Source organism: Crotalus tigris, unplaced genomic scaffold (genome assembly GCF_016545835.1).
Source record: "Crotalus tigris isolate CLP2741 ecotype Arizona unplaced genomic scaffold, ASM1654583v1 scf7180000024387.2241675, whole genome shotgun sequence".
Taxonomy (NCBI): Eukaryota; Metazoa; Chordata; class Lepidosauria; order Squamata; family Viperidae; genus Crotalus; species Crotalus tigris.
This window is the reverse complement of record NW_024100557.1, coordinates 1825892-1849072: the sequence shown is the minus strand read 5'-3', so window position 1 is coordinate 1849072 and position 23181 is coordinate 1825892. Positions and strand designations below refer to the sequence as shown.

At 38.2% G+C, this 23181-nt stretch overlaps 1 protein-coding gene across 2 annotated transcripts; it reads right to left on the bottom strand.

The window, feature by feature from the left end:
* Positions 1–868: 868 nt before the first annotated feature.
* Positions 869–19473, bottom strand: SERBP1 (SERPINE1 mRNA binding protein 1). Of its 2 annotated transcripts, none has more exons than XM_039329053.1 (10): positions 18964–19473; positions 14054–14207; positions 13644–13787; positions 13432–13527; positions 12924–12998; positions 8154–8331; positions 5371–5418; positions 4025–4198; positions 3006–3044; positions 869–2336 (listed from the first exon to the last, which is right to left on the bottom strand). In XM_039329053.1, exons 1-10 carry the CDS (start codon positions 19349–19351, stop codon positions 2280–2282), a joined length of 1353 nt encoding a protein of 450 aa, XP_039184987.1. In that variant the 5' UTR covers positions 19352–19473; the 3' UTR covers positions 869–2279. The 2 variants fall into 2 exon arrangements, with proteins under 2 accessions (XP_039184987.1, XP_039184988.1); XM_039329054.1 differs by having other exon boundaries at positions 13432–13503.
* Positions 19474–23181: the final 3708 nt, after the last annotated feature.

Below are 23181 nucleotides of genomic sequence, written 5' to 3'. Positions count from 1 at the left end.
GTGCCCAAAAGATTGGGGGCCTCTGTATTAGAAGATGAACATGTCACGCCAAGTACCAATCCGGCATTGCAAATATATATATATGGCTGTCCAGAATTAAAGTTTGGAAGTCAAAAAAGTTAGATTGAGAGTATTCACGAACAGCAAAATACTTAATAAGTATGTATTTGGGCACTAGCGTATTTGTGCAGGAAATAAGAACTGGGGTTTTTTAAAGGATATAGACAACACCCATTATCTTCCCAAAAAAATCTGTGCTGCGAGATGCATTTGGATGGGGAAAAAACAAGGGACCTGGTAACGTATGTACCTATTGACTTAAGAAATGTGACTATTTCCAAAATCAGTAATCGGGAACTAAGGACCAATAAATTGGGGAGAGGAAGAGGGGTGAAGGTGAGTGTGCTTAAAAATCTTCCTTGATGGCAAATACTGGACTCATTTAAAAATCTGTTTCTCCATCCCTACTTCCTGATCACAATGCTGAAATTTAAATGCACCAAGAATCAGATTCAATGTAGTAACCTTTGCATACACAAAACATTCACAAAAATTATTCAGATAATGCACCGTCTCAATACTGTTTATGCTTTAGTTCAGGGGTAATCAACCTTGGCTCTTTTATGACTCGTGGACTTTTACCTCCCAGAATTCCTGAGCTATTCTGGGAATTGAAGTCCACGAGTCATAAAAGAGCCAAGGTGGACTACCCCTGCTTTAGTTCAATACTTTTTGCCCACCTTCTATAGTTTTTTTTTTAAAAAGGGGGGATATTATTTCCAATTCCTTAAGAAACCCACCAATTGTACTAGATACTCAGCAAAACCTTGAAATAAATGGGATATTTCAGTTCTGATCTCCTAACAAGTGTTGTAGACAGAAAGGCAAAGTAGTCCTTTTTATTATTTGCTCAAGTCCTTTCATGTTTTTGAAAGTGGTAACATTCTCGTTCACAGGGATTAAGTTAAAATATTAAGAAAACTCTACAGTGGAGAGGAGAGCTTACAATCACCCCCCCCCCCACATCAAAAATAAAACATTCACTTCTCAGCTAGGCAAGGCCAAAAGCTGAAGCAACAGAGCAAGATCCACATTTCAATTGGGTGGTGAGGTTTGGTTTATGTCCCACGCAGACTACTGCTGTCCCACTTTCATGGTCTTGGTTCTCCAATTTAAACAAGTCAAATAATCCTTTTCCCAAGAAGGATACAGTGCCCTTTGGTTTCTTCTTCAGAATCAGGGTTGCATGCTAGTGGAACAGTGTTTAAATGCACCCAAGGGGATGCAGGTTAATGTAGATTTATAGCACTGCCACACAGTATCAACTGTAGTTTAAACCAACTATATTAAGAAATAAGATACCACTGTGTTCCCAACCTTCCCATGTCTTGAAAAAAAGTTGCTCCACTCTACAGAATATTTTTGGTAGCAACAATATTAACATGTTTTAACAATATTTACCAAACAAACAACTAGTTTTCTTGAAGAAAGGGTGAATGAGAGGTGCAACATGGATTGTTTGTTTGTTTGTTTTTTTAAAAAAATGGCTTAGGCCAATTATCCAACCAGAGCTGCTGGAGTCACAAGCAGGTATCGAGAATATAAACCAATGTGCTTTGATTATTTTTCAAGTATCTGATATCAATTTTGTATAAAGATTTTGAATACACAAACTACCAAAGATAGAAGAAAATGGACTTTCCAAGTTTGACTTAAGTATTAAAAACTCAAAATACTCCAGAAGTTAGTATTCCACACAGTACTAACAAGTTTCCATATTATTTTTATACATATCCCAGCTGACCGTGGACTGAAAACCATCTGCTAAGCAGTATTAAAAGAAATATAGTGTGCAAGAGTTAAAATTTTTGTAGTTTAGGGAAAGCACATCTAACCCTAATTTAAAATAAAAATAAAAATAAATGAAGTGAAAGCTTTAACTGGTACACACTGTTCACACCTATATTTCAAGTTTGGAAACGCATATTTTCAAGCAGCAATACAAAAAAGTATCCATGAAGAATGCATAATTTCTGAAAAAAATTATGAAAACATCCCTGCTACCATTACATTTCTAAATACAAAACTGACTACCATATTGTTGCTTCTGTGTAGCAAGAGAAGTTCATTTCAAAACAGGTAAAATTCAGTCTTCAGGTGTGAATGGCATGAATGAGAGTCCCCGTTTTAATATCTTAAGTTGTTTTTAGGATCCTTAAGCATGCAAGCCTTGTAGAGAAGGGCCCAACAAGAGGCAGGGTTGGCTTAGGGCATCCAGTTTAGGACAAAGCCGGGAAAGCTTCTGGATCATCAACATCAGGAGCAGAAGCACTTGACTGAAACAAAAGAGGGGGGGGTCCATCATTCTGATAGTAAACATAGCACTTTCTTTAGCGCTTATTATTTAAGACATTTGAATATATATATAAAACAAATAAATGTACAGAGAGTAATAAAGTCACACAAGTACTAGTCTTGCGCATATTGCTGTATAAGTCAATTACTTATTAATATAAATCCCCTTTTAGTAACGGTGTCCGTTCTATAAAAATATCCTTTTTATGGGGGAAATCATCAAGTACCCATTTTGCTATTGTGAAAGGTTGCCAGGGTTAACAAACAATGCATTGCAGATGTGTATAAAATTGCCACAGTGTGAATGACTTACATAGAGAAAGAAAAGGTTTTCTTGACCCTCAAAATAACACAGACTATGATTCATGAAGGTGAAGGGCAGGAGAAAGAAAGAAAGTAGCATTTGACTAAAATCTTGGCACTTAACATTACAAGGTGGAGTGATACATACTTCAACTCTGTGGAGATTAGTCACAAGGGACAATAAAAGAATCACTGGCAAAATATTTCCAAAGTCAGAGGAGCAGAGATCTCAAAATGATTTACTGCTGAAAAGAATACACTGTACTCGAGGGAAGGAAATCTAGGAAGAGCACTAGTCCTTGCATTACTGTACTCGTAAGATGTTATAAAATTATCAAGCCACCAACCTGGTTGGGTGTGTGGATCACATCAAACTCTTTAACCAGCTAAAAGAGAACAAGCACAATTATTTATTAAGCATTCTTCTGTTAGTACGTATGTTGCTGAAGTGAGAACATTAAGCACTTGTTTGTTGATGAAATCAGGACAGTTGACATTTTTTCACACAGTGCCCATCTTCCATCCCCCAATTCTCAAATTGCTCTGAATAGCTAGTGGAAATTCTAGTTGCAGATTTGGGACCCAAACCCCAAACTCAAAAGAAACAAAGAGAAAAATGCATCAAATGTAACATAATCTCATTCTTGTTTGGAATATACAAATCTGGAATTAAGACATTTTATTGTTATCTGGGATAACTTTTTTTTTAATTTCAAAGAATGCAAAACCGAATGGAATGAAGAAATTAATTTCATGCATGGGAAAATTTATATTTGAAAGAAAATACTGTTATCTGTAACTCTGAGATCCTGTAATACGTATCATGGAAATATAAAAAAATTAGTGAAGTAGCTTTAGTGCACGCAAAAGAGCTTAACTTCCTCCATCTTGCTGCAATTTTGGAGGAAGGGGAGTCGGCTGCAACTTAGGTGGAAAAGAAATAATTAATCCCTCTAACACTTAAGGAGTTATTGAGTTCTCATACCCTATTCCAGGGTAGGCAACCTTGGCTCTTTTATGACTCGTGGACTTCAACTCCCAAAATTCCTCAGCCAGCAAGGCTGGCTGAGGAATTCTGGGAGTTGAAGTCCACGAGTCATAAAAGAGCCAAGGTTGCCTACCCCTGCCTTATTCCAATCATTAAGTGAAACTGAAGAAAAGCTAATGTACTTGACATTTCAGCCATAAAACTATTACCTAAACATCTTCCCAAAAGTAACTTCTTACTCTATCAGATATAACTTTATTTTTACAAAGTTGTGCAAAGTTAGACTTGCAACATTGTGCACCATTTCTAGAAGCAGCTCAGTTCCATCAAATATCAGCCTCAGTAAGTTGACATTTCATTCATAAAATCAGTTATTACCTTGTCAGTTCTGCTTCCACGGTTAGCCCTTCCCCCACGTCCACGACCGCCTCTTCCACCTCTACCACCACGCCCAGGACGACCAAGATCCCCAAAATTGATCTCCAGTTGGGACGTGATATCATTTGCTGGCTTGCGGAAATGGTGATCCATTACAGAGTCCTCAGCATGAGACTATAACGAAATCAAGTAATTCAGGTTTAACTGGTATGGCTTGAAATTTGTTTTCATTCAAAAACAAAAAATTATATAGCACTTTATACATACTACTTACACTAGTAGGCTGCAAACCAGACATATCAACATTAGAATGGAACGTGAACCACATTTGAATATAGACAAATGTGTATCAAAACTGCATTTTTAACAGGTCAAGTTTTGGAACCCTATAATTATTATACTCTCTGAAATATTATGTCAGAACTCCAGTCTAGAGCTCTGGATTTGCAGAGAAGATTCAATTACCTAGATATAAAGCAAATGAATCAGAACACACAAAACTATACACTTGATTAAAAATTGTCCTAACTTCTAGAAATCAAACATAGTTAAAATATCAACTGATACCAAGCATACATTATATTTAAAAGAGTTGACTTTAATGAAACCATTTTGTCCATACTTCTGGGCAAAATCCCATTCCAGCACACTGTGATGAGATTGCCCCAGAGCACATTTATATATACATAATATACAAGCAAACTATAACCAAGAAAATTATACAGTTAAAATTCAAATAAAATGGGAGCCTTATAACCAGAGGAGTGCAAAAACTGCTATTATCCCTTGTCCAATAACAATATCATTTAGAACTTGAAACAGACTATTCTGTGAATGGGAGAACACAAAATCTGCCAATATGCATTGGGTTGAAATGGTTTCACCTACATAAGCCACAACAAACTACTTGAACAGGAAAAAGCACATGTTGTGACAATGTTATATAGTACTTTCCTTAGCAGTTGTCACTGAATATGTCTAATAATGGAAAAAGGAACATAGATCAACCTACCAATAACTGGAATCAAATACTGAAATCCCTTCAGAATTTTTTTCTTCAGGAAAAAAAAAAATTAGAGAATCGGAGTATTGCCATGGATGTATACAGTCATCACAATAAAAATATGGGCTTGAGAAACTAAAATTATTTGAACTTGTGGGCAAGCAGGCTGGTACAAAAAGGAACAAATGCTGACTGGTCAGCAATCAAACTGGTTACCAAAAAAATATTAATGAATTCATCAACAGCTTTATTAACATTTTCAATGGTTTTCTTTAAAAATACCTTCAAATTTGAACTTGTAGAGAGTTCCTTATTCATTAGGTAAAGATAAGCCATAAAGTACCTCATTAGGCTCCAGCTGACTCCCCTGCATTTCTGACATCCCCTTTGTCTGAAGCAAGTTGTATGTCAATGGGCAAGGAATAAAAACAAAAGAAAGATAATGAGACTCCCATATGTGAGTATGCATATACATGAGTAACTATTCTACAATTAACCAGTCAAAAGTCTAGGACAGTGATGGCGAACCTTTTAGAGACCAAGTGCCCAAACTGCAACCCAAAACCCACTTATGCATCGTCGGGTGCCGGGTGGCTGTGGCCCATTGGCTGGGCGTGGCCCATTGGCTGGACGTGGCTGTGGTGGTAACGGCAGACTGGGTGGGACTAAAAAGTTCAATCAATCAATTCCAACTTTGCAAGATTTTTTTTCCCCTGCAAGAAGTTGAAATTGATTGATTGAACCTTTTTTTTTTTTTTTGCACACGACGGCGGAGGCTTAAAGCGAAAAGATTTTATAAAACCCAGTTGAAGGCCTGGGCCTGGGGTAACGGCGCACATGCCCACAGAGAGGGCTCTGAGTGCCGCCTCTGGCACCCGTGTCATAGGTTCGCCACCACTGGTCTAGGATGCAAGATACAGGTAGTGCTCGACTTATGACCATAATTGAGCCCAAAATTTCTGTTGTTAAGCAAGACAGTTAAGTGAGTTTTTCCCTATTTTACGACTTTTCTTGCCACCGTTAAGTGAATCAATGCAGTTGTTAGGTTAGTAACATTGGCTTCCCCATGGGCTTTGCTTGTCGGAAGGTAGCAAAAGGGGATCACATGACCCCAGGACACAGCAGCTGTCATAAACACGTGTAAGTTGCCAAGCATCTGAATTTTGATCACACGACCACTGGGATCCTGCAACACTCGTAACTGTTAAAAATGGGTCACAAGTCCTTTTTTCAGTGCCGTCTGTCACTTCAAAGGTCATTAAGCAAATGGTTGCAATTTGAGGACTACCTATATTTAAACATACAGCGAGAAAACCCCCAAACATCAAGTAAAGAGGATGTTATGGAATTAGGATTCAAGCCTAAAGAGCCGAGGTGGCGCAGCAGTTAGAGTGCAGTACTGCAGGCCACTTTAGCTGACTGTGTTCAGCAGGTCAGCGGTTCAAATCTCACCGGCTCAAGGTTGACTCAGCCTTCCATCCTTCCGAAGTAGGTAAAATGAGGACCCAGATTGTTGGGGGCAATGTAAAATATATATACATTGCTTACTGGTGTACACCGCTTAGAGAGTGCTTGCACTTAAAGCGGTATATAAGTCTCATAAATAAATAAATAAATAAATAAGCCAGCATGTTTGGTAAAATTAATAGACATAAGCATCGAGATCACTTTTAGGTGGGAAAAAAATGTCACTTCAGGGTTTTTGTGTTAAAGAAAGTGCTGAACTTTAAAATACAGCTTTAGATCACAATTCACATCGCTCTCATCCGTAAATTATCCCTAGTGAAAAGAACGGGGCTCCCTTCTTTAAAAACGAACAAGGAATCAACTCTGCTACTGAGAAACAAGAGAAGCAAAGAAAAGTAAAGAAACAAATAGTTTGATATTTTCGAGACGTTCTCATTTTAGCAGCATCTCCAATAAACATACAGCTAGTCCTTAACTAATGACAAAATTGAGCCCAACATTTCTGCTGTTATGCAATGCAGTTATGTGAGTTTTGCCCCATTTTACATTTCTTGCCACAGCTGTTAAGTGAATCCCTGTTAGTAACGCAATTGTTAAATGAATTTGGCTTCCCCATTGACTTTGGTTGTCAGAAGGTCATAAAAAGGGATCACATGACTCGAGACACGGCAACCATCATAAATACATGGCAGTTGCCAAGAGTACATATTTTGATCATGGGGATACTTTGGGGATATTTTGATCATACACGGCAACCATCATAAATACATGGCAGTTGCCAAGAGTACATATTTTGATCATGGGGATACTTTGGGGATATTTTGATCATGGGGATACTGCAATGGTTGTAAGCATGAAAAATGATCATAAGTCACTTTTTTCAAGGCTGTAGTTAACTTCGAATTATCATTAAATGAATTGCTGCAAGTCAAGGATTACCTGTAGCTCTCCATAAAAAGGACAGGTAAAAAAAGGACAGGTTAAAAAAAAGCAACAATGTTGCTTCAGACAGAACGTTATCACAGTTAAGTAACATGCAGAGAACAATTAAATGCTCTTAAATTTTACAGAGCTTTTCAAGGAAACTTTAATACAATGCATGTCCAAATATTCAGTAAAGGACTCTTTCTACACATTGTTCTAGGACTCGGAATTTATGTGCGTAACCCACATCCCACTAGCAAACTGAATTTAAAAAACTGGAATGTATTCTCCGTGTCTACCAGGCAAATATAACTTTTAGGGGCTCAAAGCCCCACTTTGTCTGCAGATAGGAAGAACAGGTACTGAAACACAAAACTGTGAAACCTAGACAAAAGTTAACACTGATTTCACTTACATTTAATATGTTACATTCTCTAGTCATGTATTAATCATTTTTCTTCCTGACATATTATAAGCTAATGTTAGGTGATTTTAGGTGTAGGGCTACACACAAGGCTAAACACTGGAATATTACAATGCAAGATTTTACTCATTGGGTTTTTCAATTTTCCAACTGCAAGATATAAAACTGTGTTTCAAAGTAAAATGGACAATATTTAGTTAACCAAATATCTGTTCGTTTCTGAAATCAGATTTAGAAAATATACGGTTACATTGTCTTAAGCCAATTACTCTAATATGTATAAATATACAATAAAAATAATTTGTATCTACCTCCTCACTCTTTGACTTGTGCAGAACAAAGCCTTTTTTCCATTGTCCATCAGCACCTTCATTTGGTTTACGGATGTTGAATTCGACTTTTGCACGATCCTTATTCTGAATAGCTTTCCATTCATCAAGAGTCATTTCTTTAGGACCTTCTTCCTTAACTTCTTCTACTTCATTTTCCCTATGATAAATATGAATGTCAAGCACTTAATTAACACACACACGGTTTTCAAGGGGTGGAATCCAAACAGAAGAAAAAAAAATTGAAAGATATCCAAAAACTGCACATTCAGCCTGAATATATTTTTACCATAAAATTTTATTCTGATGATGAAATGTTGCTATTACTATCTTTCAATTTTATTATTAGCCATACCTTTCAAGTTCAAAAACAATGGTTGATACTATGGAGACTTGGGTGTTATCTGAGCTTGGTTGTTTGCTTGCAAACATTTCATTACCCAACCAGTGCATTGAGTTTAATCAGGTAATAAAATGTCTGCAAGCAAACAACTAAGCTTAGAGAGCACCAAGGACTCCACAGTTCAATCCTGAGCTACAGATATTCTCTTGGAATGCTTGATATGTAGCGCCCTAATTTACTCATTACAGATAAATACAGTGCTGACCATTAGCTACAAACTAGAAGTTCCATACTATTGAAGTAAAAATTGAAGAATTGCCCACAATCATTCTTAATTTCCATTTACATCCTTTATAATTACAAGTCCAGAAATAATTTTTCTTTTGAAGTAGAGGTATATTTTATTCACTCCCCCCCCCCAAGTTCTTCCCATTTTATGTGTACTAATTTCCGCTCTATGCCCTTGAAACAGAGTATTCACTAAACCATAGAAAGCAAAAGTATGGTACATTACTAGCCTTTTGGCTGAAATAGTTGTTACACTGTATCTGCTAGAAAAGATACTCAGGATAGGTATATCATGATTCTAAGACTTTTAAAAATAAATATTCTGAATTGTAATACTTAGCCCACTGAACTAAACTACTTTATACAAAATCATTATTCCAAGTTGCTTTTTAGCTGCAACTTTATCTCCCAGAGAAATTACTGAGATAACTAAAGCTATGAAACAGAAAAAGGCTCCAGTCCAAGTGGAGTAATGGATGATATAAGCCAGAGACTCAGTTCCATAATACAGGTGGCCCTCAGTTAACAGTTCAGGGACTGTTCAAACTTGTGATAGCATTGAACTAGTGGTACATATGACCGGTCCTCTGAGTTCTATCCACTGAGGCATCCTCACTGTGACGTGGCCACAATCTGGGTGCCCAGCTCATAATTATGATGTTGCAGCATCTGATGGGTCAGATGGTTGCCATTTGTGATCTTCTTTGCCATTTCCCAACAATCAAAGTCATGGGGAAGCAGGCAGACTGGTCACAAATGGCGACATGTGATGTCCTTGCTTAGCAATGCATATATGTGAAACAGTAGTCTGCTAATTTGGCAAAACCAGATCGTTCACTGGATTGCTCAACCTAATAAAGAAGCTGAAGCTTTAATACTTTAAACACTTGATCAGAAGACAAGTGTCATTGGATAAGACCCCAATATTTGGAAAAAACTGAACTTTAAAAAAGGCAACAGAAAGGGGCTAGTTAATATCACCAATGGCACAAGTGAACACTTAATAGAATTCACAGAAGGAAAAACTAAAATACAATTGTGACAAAACTGTACCCCATGATTTATGAACATCAAAAGCCACTAATAAAATCTTATAGATTAAGAAATTTGTTATCCAATTCCTTGATACACACACAGAGAGAGACGATAATATCAACAGTGACCCTGACTTGTGCATTGCACATGATACTACCTTCAACTGTCTATCCCACACAATCTGATTTTGTAAAAGGTTGCTAAGCATCTAATACTAGATTACTATTTTAAGTAATTACAAGAGCAATTTGGAATACCTAAAACTACAAAATGGTAAGAAAGTCAATTAAAACTTCTTATTTCACAATTTTATTTAGATTTATTAACAGCATATAAATTCCTGCATTATAATCAAACAAAATTAGACCTTGGGTGATTTGAAATTACACTATTTTTTTTTCAAATAAACAATTAAAGGATATCAATATGATAATCCTAATTATTTGCAAGGATTATGAAATAAGGTTCAGGGAATATTTATATTTTATCATACCTATATTATTCAAGGCAGCATTTTGCAAGATTAGGTTTCTTATGTAGTAGTAAAGTTGGAAGGGACCTTGGAGGTCATCTAGTCCAACCCCCTGCTCAGGCAGGAAACCCTACACCATTTCAGACAAATGGCTGTCCAGTCTCTTCTTAAAAACTTCCAGTGTTGGAGCATTTACTGCTTCTGGAGGCAGGCTGTTCCACTGATTAATTGTTCTCACTGTCAGGAAGTTTCTCCTTAGTTCTAGGTTGCTTCTCTCCTTGATTAGTTTCCACCCGTTGCTTCTTGTCCTGCCTTCAGGTGCTTTGGAAAATAGGTTGATTCCCTCTTCTTTATGGCAGCTTTATGATCTTACAATGATGCTAATTTAACAAAATACTTTCTTTTAAAAGTCTGGGTACAAACCTATGTTTTGATTTACAAGAGTGGCACTCAAGGGAATCAAAGGAAATCACCTTATCAATTAACTTTCATTTTAGTTCAGTATCTGTAAGCCTTATTGTGTTACAATTTTAAAAGTAAAATGTAATTTTGAATTATATACCAAAAATCACCATGATTTATCAAGGGGGGAGGGGGAGAAACAAGAGAAGTATTTTAATATTGGAAAGGCAATGTAACTAATATTGAACAAAAAACACATGTTAACTTTCTGCTGATGAACTGGCTCCATATTAATGTGCAGTAAAGATTCATTTTTCTATTTTTATTATTTGTTGTGGTCAAGATTTCATGATGTATTTAAATATCAGATGAATGATTTCCTCTATATGTAATTATGTCTTGCATCATTTTAATGTTTTTTTTTTCTTTTTTCTATGTTTAAAGCAATAACAAATTAAGGGCAGTAAAACTGCTTTCGGTAGAGCATTTTGTGATTTGTATGTACATCTACATTAATAACAGAGATACTCTAAACAGCAAGACTATGCACAATAGTAGCAAGGCTAAGTTTTAAATGCATCCTCACTTTACAACCCTTTTTAAAACTGTTAATTTCTAATTTGGCAGAAAACTTCATTCAAAACTATAGGTAGTCTTGACTTATTATGGCAATTAGGACCGAAATTTCTGTCGCTAAATGATGAAGTAGTAAAAGCACAGTACATTACTTAACAGCAGCAATCAACCAGCAGTCCCACTTGTTAACCAATAGTCAAGTCATTAGACAAGGCAGTTTCCTGCCAGTTTCCCCATAGCCAAAATAAATGGGGAAGCCTGCAGAAAATCTCAGGCCAACAAAGGGATAAGTAGCTGTTGCTGAGCAGGGGAGGAGGGGGTCCAGGAGAAGCATGATATAGGCTGGGGAGAGCTGCCAGGGAGGCACAGCATGCATGCAGTAGAGAGGATGGGGAAAGGTCCGCAGGTGGAGGAGACTTACTCCAGCAACCTGGCAGCTTCCCTGCTGGCTTCCCCATTTTCTTCCTGACAGGCAGGGAAGATTGCAAATGGTGATCACATGGTCACAGGGCCTGCAATTGGTCATAAGTGTGAACTGGTTGCATCATGTGACCGTGGGATGTCAGTATGGCTGGAACTCCAAGGAGCAGTTATAAACATTTGTTCAGAGCTGCGATAGCTTTGAATGGTTGCAGAACAAATGGTCATAGGTCAAGATTATCTGCTCATCAATTTAAATGCTACTCAGGATATTTTGGGAACTGGTTATAGCACACATACTTGTAACACGTATAGCAGAGTGAACAACCTGTTTAGGATAGCGGCAAGACTATTTTTTCCCTCTCCAGCCACTTAGAAATGCATTTTCAGCCTCTTTTTCCTTGATTCTTCACATATTAAAACAGTAGTATTCATGCTTTAATACCAGAAGCTTAATGAATCTTTTTATTGCTTACCTAGAAATGGAGAGTTGTGTTTTGGTTGTTTGCTGCCATATGAGATCGTCATCCTGAAATAGGTCTGTACCATAACTGAGGGTTTTATTTTTTTTTCCAATATAAATGTCAAAAACACTAGATATGATCAACTTATATAAGACAGTTTAAATACAGATAGTCCCCATTTTACAACTACTTATTCAATAACCTTTGGGAATTACAATGATGCTGACTGAGAGGGACTTAAAAGCGATCCTCAGTTATGGCTCTTGCAATTGGTCTGCACTTAACATCACAGCATCCTACGGTCACATAATCACCATTTGCAATCTTCAATGCTGGCTTCCAACAACCAAAGTCAAAAGCTACATCAACACAATCTTGCAAGTTTAAAGGTACAAACTTTCCATTGCTATCTTTAACTTTTAACCACCATCTGATCAATTAGACCAGGGGTCTTCAAACTTGGCCCTTTTTTGTCTTGTGGACTTCAACTCCCAGAATTCCTCAGCCAGGCATGCTGGCTGAAGAATACTGGGAGTTGAAGTCCACAAGTCATAAAAGGGCCAAATCATTCCTAAGTTTCTTCCTCTGCCTATTAAGCCATTGGGGGCTCCCCCTTCTCTTGTCTGATTGTTTCCTAAGCAGCATCTTTTTCCCTAAGATCATTCATGCATTCCAAGGTCAGCACAAAGAAATCATCACTAACTTAATTTTGTTTAGGTGATAAAATAAACCCCTAACAATTTAATATTTACTTATTTTCTGAGTCAGCAGGGGGATGTTCCTCTCCTTCTGGTGTTTCCTCTGTCGCATGTGATTGATCCAAGTCACTATAGAGTTTAAAATAAAAATAATTGTTTCCAATGAGTACTTCTAACATACTTGCCAAAACAAAGTTTAAATTTAGGAAAAATTGTAAGGTCCTTCTCAAAGTTCAAATTTTCCCCAAATAAATATATTCCTTTGTTTTCTAAAAATATATGCCCTAATAAAATACAGATGAGATTATGAAGTTTAGCAGACATACATTTGGCCTCAGAGTGCTAAGACTGAAAAATGGTAATTTCTATTCTATTGCATAATATTAGGTTTTCAAAAAGATTTATGCTCCTTTCATCGTGACTACTGCTTTCTAGCTAAAGATGCGGAACATTAAACATAATTTCTGCATTTTCATTATGTCATCTTATAATGTTAAATTATGTATAATTTTGCTTATAATTTATATTTATTCTAAATATAAGCTTAAAATGAAATACTAACGTCAGTTCATCTTTCACAGTTCCCCAGTTGTGTGATCCGCTCCCACCACGCTTGTCTTCGTGCTTTAGACCACTGAAATGTGAATGTGAAAGAGAACTAACAAAACTGAGTTAACACAATAGTGCTGGGATACAGAAATTCAAAGGCAAATTTGCAAAATATTTGAATAGAATATATTTTGAAAGAGAAGCTACTGAGTTTTTAAGACTTACGATCTGTCGCTTCCACTATGCCTATCAAATTCACGTTTGCCTCTAGAGTCAAAGCCATCTCCTCTGCCCATTCCACGTCCTCTTCCACCACGACCACCTCTTCCAAGACCACCACGACCACGCATAGGACGATCAATAATGGGTCTATTATAAAAGCAGAAATAGAATAGGGACTATATTAAGCCCTTTAAAACTGTTAATATGCTTTAAAAAGTATTGCCACAGTCTACTTGAAATTAAGTGACTCACAATATTTTAATTAAAATGTATGAAGAAACCTGTTTTTCTAAAAGCAAATATTCTGTGCTTCCTAATTAAGTTACTTTGAATTACATTCAACAGGTTAATTTGTTGATTACCCTAACACACAATCATCCCCTCTAAACAATCTTAAAATGTACAATCCTTACTTATCAACAGAAAAATCTCCTCCTTCACCCTTTTCTTCGGCAGGTTTATCAAATCGTCGTTCACGAGGAGGCCGTCTCTCCTGCCTCCTCTCAATAGGCTTGCCCTCTCCCTGAGGCTGTTGCTGATCAGGCCTTCTGCCAATTCGTCTTATCCCTAAAATAGAAGGGAATCTGCATCAGTAAATTATTTACTGATATCCACCAAGCAACTGGTATTCTTTAACACATAGGTATTATTAACATGTAATAAACAATAGTTTTCTGATAGAAGACTGTATTGTATCGCTGATTTTGTTAGTTCTTACAATTATTATCTTATAGGAATTGTGGTCAAACTAGCTCTATAAGTATTTATAATCCTTCAAGCTACAAGCTAGAAAAACTAAAATTAATCTCATACACATATGAAACAATAATTTTTAAAATATTCATTCGCGTTTCCATTAAATAAAATTCATAACTAGTATTCTTTAGTGAAACAATCAAGTTACTTGTTTTCCTAATTGCAACATGCATACTGGAATAGTTTGCAAAAGATTTATTTTGGGAGAGATCAGTCTAATTCCAGAATATTTTCCCTTTATTTAAGAAAATACTGAGATTTAATTAAGTTAATCTGATCAATAATTTCTATTTCAGAAATCTTTATAGGGTGTGGAGAATCAGTTACAATTAGGAAATGGGAGAGCCACCATTTCTTACTATGCTTTAATACTTATCAAGTTCCTTATAACAGAAAGTAGATGTTTGCTTACGGAGTGATAAGGAAGCTGGAAATGTGACTTCATAGAAATAATTAACTCTGTAGTAATGCACTAATCTGCTGCAGTAATCCCCTCCCAACATACAACATTCTGCAACTGAAAGCACTAGGTCTCAGCACGCAATATATTTTATTCTTTGCCTGGGAGCTGTCAGAGTGCCAGTAATTCCTGCACAATAATTCTGCCACACTGCTTGAAACCAACTGGCTAACTAACTGTGCCAAAGTTCCATTCAAACAAAGAAACAAATGATTTTTATATTAAAAGTTGGCTTTTCCTCATCCTGAGAACAATGGTGGTTTCAAATAATACTGCCATTGGCAAAATATTATGGGCTATCAATCCACTCATATATTATGAATTGGATTCAAAAGTTCTGCTGAATGCTAAACCAAGGAGTTCTAAAACTGCCACATATTTCATGATATAAAACAATTCTAAGTTGCTAGAAGGAGAACAAGAAATATCAGTAAAATATTGCTTATGAAAACTATTAGTCATACCTAATACTCAGAGACACAGCCTGAACAGGAGGTGTTGAAAGAGAAATGTCCAAGAATCCCAGAATCCGAAACAGGGTTATCATTAGTGACTATATCTTTTAATAGGGTAAGCCTGCATTTCAGATCAAGCCAAGTCTGAAGCTACTTCTGATTAAAAGGCGCTAGTGAATGCTTGACATTGGACTTCACACTTATCTAGTCACCATTATGTATGAAGTATTCCTTGGCTTTCCCCTCACTTTTAATCAGGTCAAGTTTACTTTTCTCTTGCCACTTTGAATCCAAAGAAATTGGAAAGCATTTCTTAGTTGACTTGCCAAGGCATACTAGCTTTCTGAAGGACTATACTGCCTTTTTGCTTTAGTTCCTGACTAATGTTTTAGACATAACTTATCCTTTATCTAAGTTGGATTAAAATTGAATTAATTTAGTCTGGATCCAAGGCCAAGCCTATAACTTTCACTGCTGCAACTGTTGTATAGAATAAAATCAAAATAGTATTTTTGACTTTGCAATTATTACTGGTGTTACATATATTGCATATCTGCTAGTAACATAAAGATATTCTCTTGGATGGTATAAATCAGTGTTTCTCAACCTTGACAATTTTAAGGCATGTGGGCTTCAACTCCCAGAATTCCACAGCCAGCAATGCTGGCTGGAATTCTGGGAGTTGAAGTCCACATGCCTTAAAATTGTCAAGGTTGAGAAACACTGGTATAAATGAAACCATTTCCATGCAGCTCAACTGAGCATTTTACATTTAATAAACACTTATTAGACATTCATAAACTGCATCATGCACATCCAATCATATGTAACAGGTACCTCAAAATCTGGATATACACCAAACTTTTTCAATAATGTTCAGAACAATCCCAATCACTGGATAAAAATATGCAGCTGAAATAAACTTCATATAAATGAACATTTCTCTTTAGCAAGTGCCTAAATTATAGTTGCATTCTGATTCAATTAAAATAGCTCATCTAATGAACAATCATTACTGAATTTTTACAGAGCCATGTAATGTTATTGAATCTATATTAAATTGGCTAGATTTGATGCTAGTAAGCAGAACCTACTTACTATATTACAAATAATATTACCATTAATATCCTGTTTTCTACAATGCCTAGAAATTATGCTGTAATTTTCATACTACAGAAATATATGCATAGTACAACCTTAAATAAAACTATATTCTTCAAGGGGAATTTACAACCCATTATGAAAATAAGATGATTTATTTTTCTTCATTCATCTATTGCCAGTATTCTACCATCTTTAAAATTACCATAGAATTCAGCATGTAAGCCTGTTCCTTTGCCTTCTCTACCATTTGGAGATGTCTATAAGATGATTTATACAAAGAAAAAACTACTTCTTTTAAAAAAATCTTTTCTGAAATTATTTAGGAGCTATTTATATTTCACCCAACTGCATAAGGATTGTCCCCATTATGTATATTTTTATCTAACAAAGGCAGCTTTTGTAACATAACCCTTTTACTATAGTTACTGTCAAGATAAAAATGGATTGTCATAAAATGGGTTTCTATCAGACTATATGTGAAAATAGGCAAAGCTTTGAAAGAACATATAATCCAAACTTTTAAAAACAAGTGGGATTCAAACAGATCAGTTCTGTATCAAAAAATTCCTCAAAAGTTTATGTAGACTGACCCAAAATTCTCCAAAAATAGACATCTCCATAAGTGTATGGAGTTTGCATAAAAGTCTAGATAAAAACACAAATATACTTTTATTTCTTCAAATTACAAGCAGAAACTCCAAAGCAATGTTGAATCAAGGCAATTACAGAAGTACTAATGTTGAACTGCCATATTGTTGCAAAGTTATCAACCCAACTTTTCTAAATTAAATGTCTTACTCATGAACATTTTCAAGCAGTAGTGTACAGCTATCCAACATACGCTGCAAAACTCCTGACAGCGAGTAGACGGCAGTAAAGATATGCTGAAAACTAAGCCTTTTGTAGTTGTCTCTGTCTTGTAGTCTTTACATCATAGCCCCCAATTTCATATTCAAATACTATCAGAGAACTACAAAAAAAATGCTTCTGGCAATTTCTATAACCATTGAAAAACACACAGAGTAAAGTTTAAAACATTACAAATCTTGGTTTAGTATTTTAATAATTGTCTATTTCAATATTTAAATATTCTCTGGAGTATACAAGACTGTTAAATAAATTTAAGAATATATTTCAATTACTAATCTCATAATCACTTCCTACTCCTATTGCCTGTACTAATCTAACTTTCTCTTCTGCAACTGCCAGTGCAGGTTGACTGGTGATGAGAATTGTGCTCCATTACACAGGACACTTGACTGATAACTATTAAATAATCTTTAAGATTTAACATATAAGCAAAAGCATTTTTTGTAATCAAGGTACATTTAACACAATCAAGTTACATATCATACATTTTCTTCCCACTACAAGGTGTAAAATGGTGCCATTAAAAATATTACCATGCTTCAATCTCCTGCTTAAAGTTCATAGAAAGTAAGGCTAAAACCATATAATTAGCACTATTTAATCAATATTCTCAAAGAGCACCTTTTATTTCCTTCAAAGTATTTTATTAAGTAAAAAGCACAGAGAAATTTAACACTTTTTGTCCATTTTATTTTATTTACACATTGTTGCAAAATGTTTTAAACAATGGTCCACAACCTTTCACCTTAAAAATAAGCCCCAATTCTATGGATACAGTCAAATCAAAAAAACAAGGCAAAACGAACAATAGATTCAATCAGCTTTGACAGGAGAAAATTTTTTTTAAAAAAGCCAGCAACCTTTTTTTAACAAGTTACAGTCCAGAATCCAAGGCAGTCATTTCACCTCAACAGTTCCATTTTGTCTATTCGTTCACGCCTATTAAGTAGGCGGCAGCAGACAACCGAAGTCAAACGACCAGCCCAGCAACATGCGTGATACGCACGTGGCCCAGGTACAAATGGACTCAACTTCGTTCCTCCCAAACCCGTGTCCAGCGGGTTGCCGTGGGCACCGGCAGGATTACTAAACTTGAGAGGCCAGAATCTCACTCCATTTCTCAAGCCACCATTCCAAGATTGGAAAGTGTCTCTCCCTCTCCCTCTCCCCCACCCTCCGAGCCTTTGCAGGCCTTGCCGGGGCCATCCCACCGCGAGGAGAAACCCAACCTCAGGTCGGCGCCCGCCCTTCGGCAACGCTGCTTGCTGCTGCTGCTGCTGCTGCTGTATCCCCCGCGAACAGAGAACGTGGAGGGCTCGCCTAATGAGTTCGCGCGGCTGCACCAGGCGCGCTTCCCACGACGGCCGGTCAACACGAGTGGGGCCCATTCTGGACAGCGTGGAGCTCGGGGCAAGCAGGCAGGCTCGCCATGCCCTCCACACGTGAGGGAGACGGGCACCTCTCTCCTCGGGCCAGGCAAGCGGGAAAAGAGGGGAGGGGGTCCCGCTCCAGCACCACGTGCTAGGTGGAAGGAGGGGGAAAGCCTGACGGGGGGAGGCTCGGCTGCTTCTCTCCGCCCGCCCGAAAGAAACGCTGACCTTGTGGGGAGCCCTACTGGCCTCCCGCCGCCCGGCCTCCTCCTCCTCCCGCCGAAGAGAAGAGCGGCCCCGCCACTCACCTTCCTTCCTGAGAGGCGCGGAGCCAGGCTGCCCGCCTCCATCCTCTCTCCGGTCCCCAGCGCCTCCGGGCCCAGTCGAAGAGGCGAAGGGCGGCAGCGGGTTCTTGCGCTCCTTCTGAGATTCCCTGCGCAGCTGCTTCGCCGCGCTGCCGCTCCCTCCACCCGAGCCGACCTGGCCCGAGCCGCCGCCTGAGGATGAGTTAGCCTGGGCCGCTTGCCCGCCTCCGCGGCTGCCTTGGTGGCCGCCGCCGCCGCCCCCACCGGTGCTCTCTTTCTTGCGGCTCTCGGCCGCCTGGATCACCTCGAAAGGGTCGGATTCGTCGTCCAAGAGCTGGTCAAAGCGGTTGGTGACGACGCAACCGAAGCCTTCCTGCAGGTGTCCGGGCATGATGGACCCCTTTGGGTGGGATCCTCCTCCGATGCTGCCCAGGCCCCGGCCCACCCCCTACGTGCTTCTTTGCTGCCCACACAAGATGGCCGGCCCCCACAGAAACTCGCTTCTCTTCCGGCGAAAGCGACATCCGGGAAACAGAACTAGACGCCGCCAGCTCTCGCGGAGGATCGTGGGAACTGAAGGCTGAACTCCCCGTCTGTAAGAATAACCGGTCTTTGGCAAAAAGTAAGACCACAATTCCCAGCAGGCATCACGAAGCAGAGAAATAAGGCGGTGAAGTCTTGTTTCCCGAGGCAATCTCTTCCCTCAGAATGTGTTCAGCGAAACAGTGTTTTTTTTAAACTTGAGAAGATAATGGCATTCGTTTCCCTTCTTTCCCCCTTAAAGTGCATTGTCTTAAATGAAACAAAGTAAAAGCCCCACTTTTCTGAAAACCTGAAAGGTCAACGATTCAAGGCTTGGGCTTATAGGACACATTAATGCATGACTGATTGAATTAACCCAATTATATGGGTTTGAGAACCCTCTGAACCTAAAAGGAACCGTAACGACTATGTCTAAATTACAATCCTCAGTCACAAACTAGCCACTTACATTTTAGTTTAACATGGGAATTCTGCTCAATTCGTTTAAGAAAATATACTTGAGGCAGCATTACACGTGATTTTGCTATGAGTATATAAAAGACATCTTCCGCACTCAGAGCTATAAATACAGATATTACCAATGTTTCTGAATGTACTTATAACATTATACATTATAACAAACAGAAGGAAAATGTTCCTTTCTCTAGCCCTATCCACTGGGCTTTTCTGTTTTTTGACTTGTAAAACTAGCATTATGAGGAAACCAAGTTTGCAGTACAATTATAAATTGTGTAGGATTGCACTATAGCTAATAGCTTCATACTATAAAATTATGCTGTGTGCTGACAAACAGGACAATTGTAGTCCCTCATATTCTTTCAGTACATTCTTGTCTCCAGAAGATCTTAGAGCTGCAACCATTTTGAAGTTCCACAATATACTTAGTAACATGGATTAGAAAATACACATGACCTCAACATAGAACAAAATTGTTTATTTTATCTCATTTAAACAACAATTTGAGATTAACAAATAATCCTTTATGTGTTTCACAGTGAATGGGAAGGTTCTAGAAAAGTTTAAAATTTTCTATTCAGTAACAGGCTCACTGAGCATGTGCGGGAAAACCTGAATACGTGCCTGGAACTAGGTATGGAATGTCCACATGTAGAGAACAAAAGAATACCCATATATGGTAAAGTAGGAGGTAAGGTAGGATAATTGTGTCGTCTGATAGGTTTGTGACCTGCCACGTCAGGAATAGCTGACGTAGGTATAGGAGGAGATAGGGAGGGGTATAACTGCTGTTAGCTTCTGTAGGAGGTGTGGCTTTTACCTGCAACTCTTGTGAGTACGGGTTAAGTCCACCACGCTTTGCAAACCGTCTTTTCTGCTAAACTTGATTTTTGATAATAAAAGAAACTTTATTCTGCTACTCCGAACCTCGTCTCTGAATTTCTTTCAAGGAATTCTACAAACAAATTGGGGGCTCGACCGGGATCCAATCTGCGCTGGGACTCTGAGGGGTCCTCCTTAGGTGCACCCCTTTCCTTTTGAAAGGAGGGGAACCACCCAGAGGACTGCGGAGCTCTTGGAAAACCCGTAAAATTTTAATAAAGACGAGTATTAGGAGAAGGGTGAATAAAGTGCGGAACAGCCTGAAGACAGACCGGGTAACATCTGCGCGCAGACCCTGGTGAGTACTGGTTTGAAAACACCAGAACACAAGAGTCCAGGGCGGTCGGGATAGAGTGTGTGGATGTGAGAACTGGCAACGGGGCCGGGTGGAAGTCCTTTTGAGGGACCTCGGGGAGGTCTGCAGGACGGAGTGAGTGAGGGGGATATTATTGAATATCCGGAGACGGTGACGTGTGGAACTGGAAGGAGTTGCTGGGAGGGACACAGGCGCACATACTCAAGATAGGCTGAGCACCCATAAAAGAAATGGGGGGCAATACAGGGTCGACCAATCCGGGGAAAAAGTGTGTTAAAAGGATCCGTAAAAACCCCAAACTTAAAATCGACCCGAATGGCCCTTTGGGCAAAATATTGGCTGGATGGGGATCCCCGCCCTATAACCGGGAGATTTTGAGGTTGGGGTTGAATAAAGAAGATATGGTCAATTTATGTTGTTTTATTTGGTGGGAGGAATTGGAACCTAGCCCCAACAACAGCCAGAGAAGGAGGAAAGTGTATATTCAGAGAAAGTAAGGCAGAAAGTAAAATGATGGTAGCAACAGTACAGCAAGTGATGAAGCAGGAAAAACCTCCTAGAAGAGAGTTTGGGGATAAGAAGAGTCCCTTTGAGACAAGATATAGGGGGGATGAAAGGAACCAGTATGTTAATGGGAGTAGAGGAAGGGAATTTGGAGGATTTCAAGGTGGATACCAGAATAAGGAGACAACGTGCTTTGGATGTGGAATGAAGGGCCACTTTAAAAAAAAAAAAAAAAAAATTGCCCTAAACGCGCGAGAGAACAGCAAGTTTACTCAGTGTGGGAAGAAGAGGATAGTTTTTACTAGGGGAGGGAAAGGAGCTCATTGGCTTTTGAACAGCTCCTTGAAATAATAATAATAGTTATTGATTTGTCAAGAGAAAGTATGAAATGAAATATCCCTATATGAAAGTGTTTATACAAGCAGTTTGAATGGAAGTGAATGTATGGATATGCTGATCCTGTCTCTCTCTCTCTCTCTCTGTGTGTGTGAGTGAGTTTCTCCCCCATTTAAACTGCAGGTTTTATTGTTTTAGCAAGTGTTTGCATGAGAAGAGTTCCATGGAGAATGTGAGAGAATTTATGGCAAATTCATGTGAAGGAGAGAAAGCTATTCCTCCCCCTTCGTTTTCAGCTGGCTGTGTTGCTTTAAGAGTGAGAGACAGAAAGAAAAGGGGGGGGGGCTGCTCATTTTAACTTTTTTCTCCGCTTGGAATTCTGCTTGGGGAGGAAGGTGGGGTGGATGTGAAATTTAATACCCATTCTTATAGTAATGAAATATGAGAAGAACTTGAATACACCTATACTGTAGTTTTATTTTTATGTTTTTATGTCTGTGTGCAGGACACACTGATAAAAACATAATATCTAGGAGACCTGAAGGAATGGTAATTCAACCCTTGTTTAAAACGAAGGAGTTGAGAAAATTTTGGGATTATAAATGAGCTATGTTTTGAATAAAGATTTGTATGCAAACAAACTCAAGCAGAGTTGGTGAGCGCTCCTTTGTTGGCTCTTTACTAAGCAATGTGTTTGTAAATACGGATAAAAGAAATGGCTAGGGGAGGGATAATTGATACTTTTCTATGGTTAATATATGGTTGGTTATATGATATGTAGACAAATACATAAAATGCTCTATAACATCTAATGGTGAGGCTATTTCAATGCATTCAAGTTGATTTTAAATCATCTCAAGTAGGAAATTCCACAATATGAAAACTAATGACATGTTTATAAAGAATTAGATACTGGGGCTGTTTTCTGCTTTGTCTTATCTCAGGAAACAAGGCTTGCTGATCTAAACACCCCCTTTGAAATTTCCTGTCCACAAGTTGGAGGTGGGACAGTGGATCCTGATCCGAACGTGAAAGGAGGAAAAACTGCAACCTAAGTGGGAAGGACCATTCCAGTGTTGCTGACCTCTGAAACAGCAGTCTGGACGAAAGAAAAAGGGTTGGACTCATTATACCCGAGTAAAGAAGGCTAATCTTGAGGAGTCGGAAACATGGAAAGCATTTCA